The sequence below is a fragment of the Dendronephthya gigantea genome, unplaced genomic scaffold (assembly GCF_004324835.1).
Source record: "Dendronephthya gigantea isolate DGI-Jeju-01 unplaced genomic scaffold, DenGig_1.0 000001F, whole genome shotgun sequence".
Classification (NCBI taxonomy): Eukaryota; Metazoa; Cnidaria; class Anthozoa; order Malacalcyonacea; family Nephtheidae; genus Dendronephthya; species Dendronephthya gigantea.
Genome location: NW_021163011.1, coordinates 5032039 through 5045005, shown reverse-complemented (window position 1 = coordinate 5045005; position 12967 = coordinate 5032039). Strand labels below are relative to the sequence as shown.

The 12967-nt window shown below is 34.6% G+C and overlaps 3 protein-coding genes across 15 annotated transcripts in view; 1 reads left to right on the top strand and 2 right to left on the bottom strand.

Moving 5' to 3' along the window:
- Positions 1–5568, bottom strand: part of LOC114525547 — a 61324-nt gene extending 55756 nt beyond the window's left edge. For 6 of the 11 annotated variants that reach the window (XM_028546933.1, XM_028546940.1, XM_028546953.1 and 3 more), the window contains exons 1-9: positions 5144–5568; positions 4923–5028; positions 3812–3899; positions 3489–3677; positions 3201–3364; positions 2468–2764; positions 1422–1715; positions 782–1075; positions 141–434 (exon numbers count right to left, since the gene is read on the bottom strand). In XM_028546933.1, the coding sequence (XP_028402734.1) occupies positions 141–434; positions 782–1075; positions 1422–1715; positions 2468–2764; positions 3201–3364; positions 3489–3677; positions 3812–3899; positions 4923–5028; positions 5144–5213 (1796 nt within the window). In that variant the 5' untranslated portion in view covers positions 5214–5568. The remainder of the gene's footprint in view (positions 1–140; positions 435–781; positions 1076–1421; positions 1716–2467; positions 2765–3200; positions 3365–3488; positions 3678–3811; positions 3900–4922; positions 5029–5143) is intronic. The other 5 variants (XM_028546968.1, XM_028546978.1, XM_028546992.1 and 2 more) reach the window with 2 other exon arrangements.
- A 1622-nt stretch (positions 5569–7190) lies between these two features.
- On the bottom strand, positions 7191–8920 carry LOC114526013 (UPF0764 protein C16orf89 homolog). Of its 2 annotated transcripts, XM_028547507.1 has the most exons (3): positions 8650–8920; positions 7567–8569; positions 7191–7330 (listed from the first exon to the last, which is right to left on the bottom strand). In XM_028547507.1, exons 2-3 carry the CDS (start codon positions 8503–8505, stop codon positions 7292–7294), a joined length of 978 nt encoding a protein of 325 aa, XP_028403308.1. In that variant the 5' UTR covers positions 8506–8569; positions 8650–8920; the 3' UTR covers positions 7191–7291. The 2 variants fall into 2 exon arrangements, with proteins under 2 accessions (XP_028403308.1, XP_028403299.1); XM_028547498.1 differs by having other exon boundaries at positions 7567–8920.
- A 1520-nt stretch (positions 8921–10440) lies between these two features.
- Positions 10441–12859, top strand: LOC114525999 (UPF0764 protein C16orf89 homolog). Of its 2 annotated transcripts, XM_028547487.1 has the most exons (3): positions 10441–11415; positions 11642–11827; positions 12794–12859. In XM_028547487.1, exons 1-2 carry the CDS (start codon positions 10498–10500, stop codon positions 11783–11785), a joined length of 1062 nt encoding a protein of 353 aa, XP_028403288.1. In that variant the 5' UTR covers positions 10441–10497; the 3' UTR covers positions 11786–11827; positions 12794–12859. The 2 variants fall into 2 exon arrangements, with proteins under 2 accessions (XP_028403288.1, XP_028403279.1); XM_028547478.1 differs by lacking the exon at positions 12794–12859 and having other exon boundaries at positions 11642–12194.
- Positions 12860–12967: the final 108 nt, after the last annotated feature.

Below are 12967 nucleotides of genomic sequence, written 5' to 3'. Positions count from 1 at the left end.
AGGCTACTATGGTAGGGAATATATATCAGTGAGGTAGTGGAATATATACATGACGATTTTCCAAACTCAAGAATTGTCTTAATTTGAAGAATAGCATTAATTGAAAAAATTTAACAGCCTTTTAAACAATTTATATTTACCTGTGTCCATGAGGGCATATTATACATTGTGATGCTGATCCCAGACTATAATAACCATCCCCACATTTCACTGGAGTTTCATCAGCATTTGGACACGAAAACCCAGCTGGACATGTTTTACATTCCGTTGACTTTGTTTCATTAGAATATGTCCCATTTAAACATTTTATTGGCGATTGCATTTCATTGAATGGACATTTAAATCCTTTATCACAGTCGTTACATTTAGTTTTACCAGTATCAGAATATGTCCCTGGGGTACACGGTACCGGAGGTTGTGATTTATCAGAGCAACTGTTTAAATGAAGAATCAAATAACTATTATTAGAAATTTTTCATTTTAAACCCCCTTCATTAATTTCCAAGTATACTTATATTTCATGCTAACAACGGAAATATATTATGCAGTCCAAACTATAATAAAGGAATGTTCACTAGAAATATATAGGCAAGTTCCCATTTATCATCTTCAAGCAGTTTTAGACTATTTTACTCTCAGCGTTAGCGGTTAAAATTAATTTTGAAAAAATCTTTTATGGGGTATTTAAATCTATATAGAGTTTTGGTTTTCAATAAGTTGAAATAAAATCAATTTTAAATTGCATGTTTGTAAGTGCAAACTAATATTTGTTTTTGTTTACCTGTGTCCACGAGGGCATATTATACATTGTGATGCTGATCCCAGACTATAATAACCATCCGCACATTTCACTGGAGTTTCATCAGCATTTGGACACGAAAACCCAGCTGGACACGTTTTACATTCCGTTGACTTTGTTTCATTAGAATATGTTCCATTTAAACATTTTATTGGCGATTGCATTTCATTGAATGGGCATTTAAATCCTTTATCACAGTCGTTACATTTAGTTTTACCAGTATCAGAATATGTTCCTGAGGTACATGGTACCGGAGATTCTGATTTATCAGAGCAACTATTTAAATGAAGAATCAAATAACTGTTATTAAAAATTTTTCATTTTAAACCCCCTTCATTAATTTCCAAGTATACTTATATTTCATACCAACAACGGAAATATATTATGCAGTCCAAACTATAATAAAGGAATGTTCACTTGAAATATATAGGCAAGTTCCCATTTATCATCTTCAAGCAGTTTTAGATTTTTTTTAGTTTCGGCGTTAGCGGTTAAAATGAATTTTGAAAAAATCTTTTTATACTAATTTAAATCTATAGAGTTTTGGTTGTCAATAAGTTGAAATAAAATCAATTTTAAATTGCATGTTTGTAAGTGTGAACTAATATTTGTTTTTGTTTACCTGTGTCCACGAGGGCATATTATACATTGTGATGCTGATCCCAGACTATAATAGCCATCCCCACATTTCACTGGAGTTTCATCAGCATTTGGACACAAAAACCCAGCTGGACACGTTTTACATTCCGTTGACTTTGTTTCATTAGAATATGTTCCGTTTAAACATTTTATTGGCGATTGCATTTTATCAAATGGACATTTGAATCCTTTATCACACTCGTTACATTTAGTTTCACCAGTATCAGAATATGTTCCTGGGGTACATGGTACCGGGGACATTGATTTATCTGCGCAACTGTTAAAATCAGAATTTAAGGTTAATTTTGTTTTTTTAATACAGAATGTAAATATCAGTTGCTTTACACCAACATTTGCTGAACAATAATAAACTAACTATAACGCCCAAAAGTGCAACTATAGTAACATTGAAATGAGTACTTATGATATTAGCGAGCCCACACACATTGATCTACCTGAGCGCTCTGGTGCGACACTGGTGCGCACGCAGTCATTGAAAGTTAGAACAAAACTTTAAAAACACCAATCGACAAGATCTTTATATCAAAATATAATGTCTTAATATATTCTATGTGTCATTATTGTTATAAATATCAACGCAATTATCCTTGAAATGGATAATTACAAAAGTTGCTTCGATTTAAGTGTTATTTTCTGCCGAGAAATCATTTCGTTTTTTAGATTATATATCTTACGTAAACGTACTTTTTTATGCTTTCCAGGTTTGCAAAAGGTTTTTGATGTTAAAATTTTAGTGCTTTTGCATGATGATATAAGGTTTTTTTATTTAGTTTATTTTAGTTTTATTTTAGTTTTTGGGCGAGAAATATTCGGCAAAAAGTGGATTTTAATTAATGACAAGTCAAAATTTCGCTATTGCAAATAATTTTCACGAGCAGTTGTGCCAGCAGGATCTATGTAAATTACTATTAAGGGATACTGGAAGTTTTCATAGATTAAGAAAACCAGATATTTTCGACTAGCATACTTTTATACCCCGTGCATGGAGTTACGAAGCTGCAGTATTACCTGTGACCTTGGGGACAAAGAAAACATTGCGGTATTCCCAAAGGACTGTAAAAACCTTCAGAACACGTGACAGGAGCATGACGAGGATCAAGACACATAAAACCAGCAGGACAAACTGTGCAGTCAGTTGAGCCAGTAACGTTGGAATATGTTCCATTAATGCAAGGAATAGGAAGATTTGCTGACTCTACATTAGGACACATGTGCCCCAATGGACATATTTCACATGCCATCTTTCCACTGGGAGAATACCACCCAGTTTTACAGGGAACTGGGGCTGTAGATTTATTCATACAACTGAAAAGAAATTTTGGAGAATAATTCGATGTTTCCATTTAGTGTTTTCAGTGGGTAACAAGTCATGCAGACCTCATGTTGCTCCTTTTAATGAGAAAATGTCAATATTTGTTGTGCAGATGTCCTTATAATATCCTTGCCCCTTATTCCCACCTAGCACTTAATCTTACTAAACCCTATCATATCCAAGTTAAGCCCTGTGCTTTTAGTAGCATTAAATTTTCAACAAGTAATCACAACATTTATTTCTAATTTAAAGACAATACTTTTTTATATACACAGCATAGGACTGCTAGTGTATAGTAAATGGGGAATGCCACTGGGGTGACTGGGGTTGTAATTGTGGTAGTACAAAAATATTTACTATTTAGATGTGAAATTTAGGGATGCAGGTTCAGAATCATAGATGGTTAATTTGGTCAAAATCTGTACAAACCTGAATCCAGATGGACAAAGTATACAGGTGATTGATGCCTGTGAACTGTAAGTGCCATTAGCACAATCCTCACAAGGCATACTATTATTGTAAGAATACTGTCCCGCAGGGCATGGAATACATTGAGAACTGTCAGAACTTGGCTGAAAACCTCCAGGACAAACCTATTTATAAGGAATTTTCTTAGTTACAATTGTTTATTAATAATTAGTTACATACAATTAAGCCTTATTAAGCCCCAAAAGAAAGATCTCTGCTGAAATAAATCTAAGAAAAGATTTGTTATACCTTTGGAAGTTCTGATGGAGTTGGACAAACATATCCAGGGGGACAATGTTGACAAGAACCATTACCACTAATTGAATAACTCCCTTTTCCACACAGCATTGGAGGCCCAGTTTCAGAACAACTAAAACCAGCTGGACAAGGTGCGCAGCTTGATGGCCATGCAGAAACACTTGTATTAAGATTGCATGTCTGCAAATTGGAAAAAATGAAAGAGTGTAAGTTAGATTATAAAGCCTTAATCCCTTTCTTTTTGAATCTGTATTTCCACCATTGATCGAGACATTGCAGGGCAGAAATGGACACTACACTGCAAGTATGCTTACCTTACACAATGTGGGACTATTTGCACCTGTTAATTCATAGTAAGTTCCATTTGGGCATAATTTAGGTGCATTTACACCTCCCTCACAACTAAATATAGAAATGAAAATTAGAAAACTGACAATAAGAAACAGCCATTAAATTGGACTTGTTGTTACTAGAAATAGCAGGGTCATGATTAATTTTTATTGGGCTTTGATTACAGTAATTTTAATAAGCCTTGTCAAGTTACATTCAATATTTCAATTCAAATTAGGTCTAGAAAGCAGTGACATGGAAAAACATATATAGCAGGAGATTGTAGTTTTGTCAATTAATTTATGATAAATAAAGTCCTTAAATAATTATATGAAAAGAAAGTACATAATCTACAATATATAAGATTTGCCTGATTTGGGGAAACAGCTCTACCAATATAAAACTTCACACCGTTTTAAATTTAGAACCACCTTAAATGAAATAGATTTCAACTTTTACTCTCACGAGCTATGTGTAAAGATGTAAAACATCCTTCTTCAACACATGCATGAAAAAGATTTTTTAATTATTTTGACCAATAAATGTGGAAATAACCCATAACACGAGAACAAGGCTGAGGGGCCAAGACCGCGAGCCTTGTTCTTGCATTATGTCGCATTTCCAGACTTATTAGTCAAGATGAACTCATTCATGTGTTGAAGAAGGATGTTTAGCATCTTTGCACATACTTTGTGATAGAAAAACTTCTCATTTAAGAAAAGTCCATTGCTCTAACATTAGCTGAGATTGAATGCATGTTGAGAAAGCTAGTACATAGATTTATACCAACAGGTTTGTTAAAGAATAGGGGAGTAATTATATTGCAAAACATCATATATTAATATCTCACTACAGCAAACAGTCTCTCCACTGGCTCATATCTAGCTATTTTATAATTCTATTTCGTCAATTCAATTGCTCCCTGAACACCATAAGTCAAACCAGGTCTGGTTCTGACTGGGCCACAGACAAACCCTGTTGTCGCTATATTTTACAAAACGATAGTACAACTGTTTTATATATACCCATTGTAAATTTTCACAATTTCTGACGGCAATTGTTAAAGTCTTATTTTTCATAACTACTTTTACTTACAAGTAGCCCGTAGGACATTGTAAACAACCGGCGCCATTGGCCCAGTACGTTCCAGCCGTACAATTGAATGAAACACAATCTATTGAACAATTACACGTCGTAGCAACTGCAATAAACACAAAAAATTAGTTTGTTTCTCACAAGTTTATTGATGTTTATTTCAGACTGCAGTCTGGATTTATGCTACACTATCATTTAATAAATTATTCTCATACGCATACCTGTGTCGCGAACCAACAGAACGGTAAATATGCACAAACATGCACATATTACAACAGATAGTGACTTCATTTTCGGGTCTTTTATGTATTTACATCGAAACCATCACATTGATTTAAACTATGGATATGTATTACAATTCAAAATATAGCTCTCACGTAGAACGAGCGCTTTCCTAAGCACTCGTGTCGAGTGTCGACAGACAATTATTCCACTGCTACATCGCGGTGTAAACCATCTTTTATGTCAACCGAAATATCCAGAATTAAAGTGATCTTCTCACGCTATTGCCACAGATATCAACAAAAAACAGCGTAAGAGTAAAATTTTTATTTTCAACAAACAAAACGTTTTATTTCTTAGAATGAAATATTCTCGAACGGGACAGCCACTAGACTTGGTTACAAATTTATTCCGACAATGAATATCCGCGTTCGTCGCTAGGAGATTGGACAATGATTATGTCTCGACATTAATAATTTATAGCCGTTAGCACTGTTGATTTACATTATGAATTTATGATCTGATTATGATCGTTCTTGCAATTCTCATTTATCTGATTACAATAATTAAGACTTTCATAGTCGTTGGAAAGAATGAGTTACCTCAGTTAAAATTCTAATATAGTGCTCTGTCATTCTAATTCAGTATTTAGAATTTCGTTGATCTTATCCACTGAGCTATATAATAATTCACATGAAATTATGGAATATTCAGTGAGTTCAATGGGAATTATTATATAGCTCAGTGATCTTATCGTGTGGCAGCACGGTCAGCACCGCTGACCCTTTTACAAACTCTGCCAGTACTCTGCCAGTATTCTGTGAACGCGAGGTCCACTTTACAGGTGTAACACTGGAGGGGGTACCTTTTAATCTGAGATTCGTGATCGATGCTTCTACATGAGCGTGAGCAAAACTTTATTGGCGACTTCTGAACGAAGTGCTAAAATATATGTGAATTTATTAGTTCTCTCGAATTTTCCTGGCTTTTGAACATTTGAATATTAATTCCTTATCGCTTAATGATGATGAGGCTGTGCAGATGAACTGTCGACATTCAGAACTATACTCGTTCTAGCTGATCTTCAGTATTCAATCAATAGTAACATATTTTTAAAATTATTTGAAAGTAAAGCGGACCACAGTAATCAGTCTACAGAAACTCTTACACCCGGATTTGTTTGGTGAAGTGGTGAATGAAAACTATCACGCCTTACCAACAACTGAATTTGAAATAGATTGCTCAATACAGAATTCAAATGATATCTGCATTAAATTATCGCATAGGTCTTGTGCAGTTTGAAAAATCAGTAAATTTTTTGAGTTAAAAAACTATTTATCCGTGAATATCTTTCGCATTTTTACATGAATCGTAATCGTTGAGAGTTTAGTGTGACCGTGAAAGTTTTTAAAAAGGGGTGTCGGTGAGCCTCTATGAAGAAGACGTTGGTAAAATGATTTTGCATCATTTTTGCAGCTCATTTCAATCATCTCACGTTGGTCGTGTTGCTGTAGCCTTTAGACTAGTATTTGGCAGTTACAGAGCACAGTGATCATCATTTTCTGCTCCCACATTCTATACCTTCTCAAACTGGTCTTTTATCAATCTCAATCTACTGCCTCTAGGCTCAACCTATAGGTATGGTCAATAGCATATTCTTATTTACTTGATAGTTGATAAACTGAATCTCATAGTGCACACATGTAGTCTCGTCTGATGAATTCCGTATTGATCGTGCAGCTGCAGGGTATGAAGACCCTGGGTACGAGGTTGGGTATGAAGTTTAAGCGAACCGCAATTTATGTAAAGAAATAAACGTTTCGTTGTTTAATAACCGAAATTACATGACGGATGATTGGAATTCAGAAACGTGCTTCACCTTATTGCCCTTGGAACCAATTGTTTTAAAAAATTTTAAAAAATGGCTTGACTAAATTACCGAGACACCGAATCAATACTTAGAATTGCATAATAAAATAATTTTTACGAGCTTAATGGACAGAGAGGGGTTAGGACAATGAAATTTTATTCAATTTCAGGTTGATGAAGCAGTAACCAACGTAAGTAAACACCAAGTAGACCTGTTGCCACGCCTGTTTCGTGTGAAGAACAACCATTGTCAAGTGTTCTGTCGTACAAAATCTTTCTCATTGTGATTCGCGAGAGTAATTGAGTTGCATCAAAGTCTGAAATTAACAAACTACAGTTAAATTATAAGGACATCATGCACTAAGTATATTAGCCATAGGGTGGGTATAAATATCGATTGCACGTAGCTAATATAGACTACTTCCTTCTTCCCTGATCTAGCCATACTGAAATACAGCATTATTACTGATTTTCAGGCAGCTTCAATCGCAAAATCAAACAAATATGAATTTCTTTAGTACTTGTAAGTTGTAGCTTTTACTGAATGCTTTACCTGAGAATTAGTTTTCATCCTTCCAAAACAACCAAGCTCTTTATCTTGCCAAATGAAGATATTTTCAAGTGTTGTAGGATCGAGGAAATTTTCAAATCCCAGAATTGCGCATACCAAACCTTGCTCCATGAATAAATCAGTATTGTAACCCATCACAACGTTCTTACTAAGTTTTTTCATTTCCACAAAGATCTGCGCACACTTCTTTTCGAAAAAGTCATCAACATTGAAGATATGGTTTTGCTTGAGATATCCATGGAATTTCTGGAATTCCTTTTCAATAATATGACGACATCCAGTTTGCAATCCAACGAGAAAATATAATATCTGGTGTGTATTTCCATAACCTCGCAATTCATTGCTTGTCATGAGCTTCAGACAGTCTAACGATACTTTGCAAGGATTGTGCGAATGAGCACTAGTTCCAGTCATCTCCGTCATACATTTATCTGATATTTTTTCAGTAAAGTGCTGTGTAAAATGTTTAGACTTAGCATTAGACTTAGTGGAAAACGTTAATGCCATGTTTTTCACTTGTCTAAAGCCAGAGAATAATTTCCATGGTTTCTCCACGATAGGTTTAAACATATTAAAATAGTTGCGTTGGTATTCCTTCAAATATGGAAGCGATTTTTCAGCGGTATTCTTCATGACGTTATGCAAGGATTTCAATTTGTGAAAACGATGATTATCATGGAGAAGAATACTGGCTATGGCACCCTGACCAACACGGAGGCCGTAGATAGAATCTAAATTCACTTTGTCAACATTGTTCACGTAGAAGCCGACAACGTTTTCTAATGACTTTATTGTGCGATCAATATACCTTTCTAACTTGTGACTTGTAAGTGCGAGGGAGAAATTAGATAGCATGATTAGCATCAGAAACAGCAAGGCAGCAAATAATCTCCAAAACATCGTCAAACTGATGATAGGCATCCTTCGCAGCTATTGAGGATATGGTTTGTGTCTAAATTGCTCTTTATTCCTGCTAATTAAAATTCTGAACGAAAAATAACATTTTACAAGCTTTATTTGAACATATGTCAAGCTGAACGGTTACGCATTGAAATGAACGATCACCTTTTAAATTAATTCAGGCATGATTTTCAATTTCAGTTAGGGACTTAAAACTCATTTGCACTTATGTCGCCGTATGAAAGGTTACATTCTTTGACAAAACGGGTACGTGTAAGGTTCCACATAATAATATTCCGAAGTTTCCATGGTTTTAAATATACGACGAAAAAATGTTGTATTTGACATGTCTTGAACTGCATTCTACTCTTCTCCAACGATGTAGGCAGTATTCAAGTGTTTGATGAAACAATAACGAATTTAACCACCCGTAAGGCCTGTTTTCCACTTCAACCGTATCGTAACGTAACGTAACGTAGCGTAACCGTATATATCTTTGTTTCCGACGCATTCGATCAGAACTAATGACTTTAAAACAATGAGATACGCTACGTTTCGCTACGATACCTTAAGATCGGCCTTAAGTCCTTGTATTCAAACTAAAGTAATGAGATTATTATGGTAGTCACAGGAAACTGAATATGATAAAATTGAGTATCAAACTGACAAACAAGTCCGTGCTAACACTAAAACAGCAGTAACCCTACTACGCCGATCTCACGCAAATGGCTTATTACACAGGTGCTCATGAAAAGATTGATCGTCAACTTCATGTTTCAATGTAATTATTAGTTTGAAAGTCCATCACATGCACTGCGTATATATATTTTTTGCTGCGAAGCAGTTTTGATCCGCCAACCCGGGCCTACATTGTAAGAATACTTTTTAAATTTCAATTCAATGCATGTGAGAGCATTTGACGTAAGTAAATCAAAGCGGGACAATCAAACTATCTTTCTTGAATTATATATCGCTCTATACAACGCATAATTATTTGCCGGAAGAAGTTAAAAGCTGCGCAAAATCTATCAATATGTTAATCGCAACAGTGTAATTATCAATGGATGAAAGTTTTTCGTTAAATGAAATAGATTGGAGAAAAAAAAGATTCAGGAAAAGCTGCAACTAATTTCCTTACTATAAATAGACGCAGATCATATACATTGCATGAATTTATCTTGCGTGTTTCATCAAAAAAAATTGTTAAGAAATACAATTTCGTCACCCAGTTAATATGTAATTTAAACAGACTTGTCAAACATTTAATAAATTTAAACACTGGCCGCAGTTTACACGAGTAATCACGGATACTCCATGCACAATATATCTTAAATGTGAAATTAATTACTTACAGCTATCAAGAAAAAATCTTATTTTTCAAGAGTTTAAACTCCCCACATGAGCCGCCACATCTACTCCAATCAGTATTTATGTCATTGAAGCTGCTAACAGCAGTATTAAAAAAAGCACCAACAGCGGACAACTGTGATTGTTGTTGATATAGCAAATGAACAATAGATAACTAATTACTAGGAGAAGTGAAGAAATAAGATTAAGAGTTGGATACACTAATGAAAAAGACAAGGCACAGTCTATTGTGTTTAGTGAAAATCAGCTCCACGACTGTAAACGTCGTGTATATATATAACTCGTTCACAAGCCCGAGAGTTACAGTTGCAGCTATTGCATCCTGTAATTCTGTGTGGCTCGCCGTGTGGAAGATAAATCACGTTCAAAACCCCTTGTTTGTTGAATGATTTCCTATTGAAGATAAAATAATTCGGACAGGCGGAGAGATTATTTCTAACACAGCATGCGTCTACTCCCACGGAAGCGTCTTTCTTGCAGAAACCATATATGTACATAAGGAAAGAAGAAGAAAGTAAACACAGCATGGCCCTCACCCACATACATAATTACGATGATAATTATACATGTAACAGCCCTTGAAATAGGGGCATATAAATAATCCGCGAGACAGAGACGTTATCCTAGAAAACTTTATCGTTCAAGATGAAGTTGTACGGTCGAATCACAACAAAATTTACCCAAATTCTACTATTTTCCATAGCGCTTAACAGCATCGTGTTTAACTTTAGCCGAGCATTGACGATCAAAAGAAGTGAAAAAGGCCAGTTTCTGGAACGAGCTGTCTTCGCATTAGAGAAGGTCCTATTTTACTATGATCATAACTACGAAACGATAACTATAGATTCTCTCTTGGGAATAAGAGTTGCTGAAGGAATATTGCTAAAAATTGTGACGGACAACAAACATGACATATTAGATATCGGAAAAATGAAACTTATCTTTCTAATCGAAAAAATGCACAGAAGTGCCAAACGTATTTCCAATAAATCCCTATCAGTTGCTCGTGATGATAATATAAAAGCCTTCCAAATGTTTTACAAAATTATTTCCAAACCTTGGAAATTATTTCATCGATTTCAAAAAATGAATCGTAAAAATTCAGGATTGAAAAAACCCCTTAAAAATATTATGTTTGACGGTCCGACTTCAGATCATTGTATTTCACTTTTGTTAAAAGATAAAGACGGATACGGCTTGTGTAACATAACAGATTCCTGTTGGCAGTTCGAGACTCAGAAATACGTTGATGGCTACACACCAACACATCAAGTCCTATATTTCCTTTTTGGACTTAGCGAAAGTTGTGGAGATGCTATCAAAAAGAAGTTTCAAGGAACTGGTTTCAACGATACACAAGAGTTTCTTCTTGAATTGTGTGAAAACATTTTACAAACAGCGGAACAGTTATGGCAAGATGACAATGTGTTGGAATATGAGAAAGATCTGTTCATGGAGCAATCTCTTGTGTGTAGTTTAGCAGGTTATGAAGATTTTCTGAATGAGAGATATCTCAACACGATTCTTAAATGGCAAATTGGTGTCGGATGCTTTGGAACAAAGGTATAAGATAAATTGTTACATTAAAGGCTAAAATAACTCTTATTCCCAATTTGACGGCTTACTTGTAAGTTTTGAAATTCCATAGACATATAGATTCCAGAATTTTTTTTTACCTCAGTTTACATGTTGTAGCTTAGATTACGCCCGGTAAATAAACAGTTAAGGTTATATTTAGCTTCCCAATTGTAGAGATACATTGATTGGCTTATATCTTTCAATTACAAAGGTCCATGCAAAACAAAGTACAAGAACATTAAGAAAACCCCGATACGCTGAAAAATTGTTCAAAGACGGTTGCTTGAATCATGAAACTGGTGTTGCTGTGGCTCTCTTAGCTCAATATATACGATGGATTTTAGAAACAAAATGAAATGAAGAATTTAAACAAGATATGCGGAAAACCCAACAAAACGTACGTGCATGAAATCATTTTCGCAATCAATGTAAACTTAGTGTAAACGTATAGATGAATTAATGTATAATTATATTTGTGGCAAATAAATGAAAATTAGAAATGAAGGCAAATTTAGGGGTAATGTAACTCCTTATATCAGTAGAAAACAATATACCATTTAACGAGAGAAGAGATCTAGTCCTGATAAATTACCAGTATAATGCATTAGAGATTACTAGACGACATTTCGACGGATCTAAACTCGTCAGATGCAATCTTCAAACTCTCTTTATCAATCAACTCAATAACCTAGCAGAAATACGGAGACACCTGACAATATTATAGATTTAATACTTACAAATAAACCAGAGTTCACCATCCCTATAAGCGAAGTCCGTGATATTAAACATTTCTCTGAATCACAATTCCCCGCTGATTTACAACAGGTACCGGCCCTAGTATATATTTTGCTATGACGATTCCAAAACATGCTTACTTGTATTAAAATAAATTCTTACGGTTATATTTTCAACAATTCTTTGCGGTCTAAATTCCAATTAGGGTTTAGAGCTAAACACGTACTCATCTCTCTCTCTCTACATTTTTTGGGATCAATGGATAGTTTTCCGTTCATGAGACCTCGTTACAATCTGTTATTCTAGTATGATTCAAACTTAGTTGGTCTCTTGTTATAGTGAAAAAATTGTGCTTTTATCAAGCTAACAGAATTTTAGGATTCATAGAATTTTATCTAATTCAATCTGGGTTACATCCTCTACTACCATGAATTCCTATTATACATAAACTATATGCCTGATTTGGTAAGTCAGTCAATAAGCCCTGCAGGCTGAAATTCCTACCTTGACAAGAGTACGGATGAAAAGTTGTCCTGGGATAAACAGATTGATTCTTTCAATAACTATATTGATTACCAAATACTTTACAATAATTCTGCTATTATAAAGCCCACTTTATTTATTGCAGCCCAATTTGGGATAAGTGTGGAATCAGCCTCAAAGATGCAAATAAAAAATCATGCAAGAAAATGACTGGGGTAACTCGGTCATTTGATTTACACAAGAACCTAAATTGGCAACCCCTTGATGTAAGACAAATAATTTTATATCTATTTTTGTCTAATATAAAATTCTGATTCGC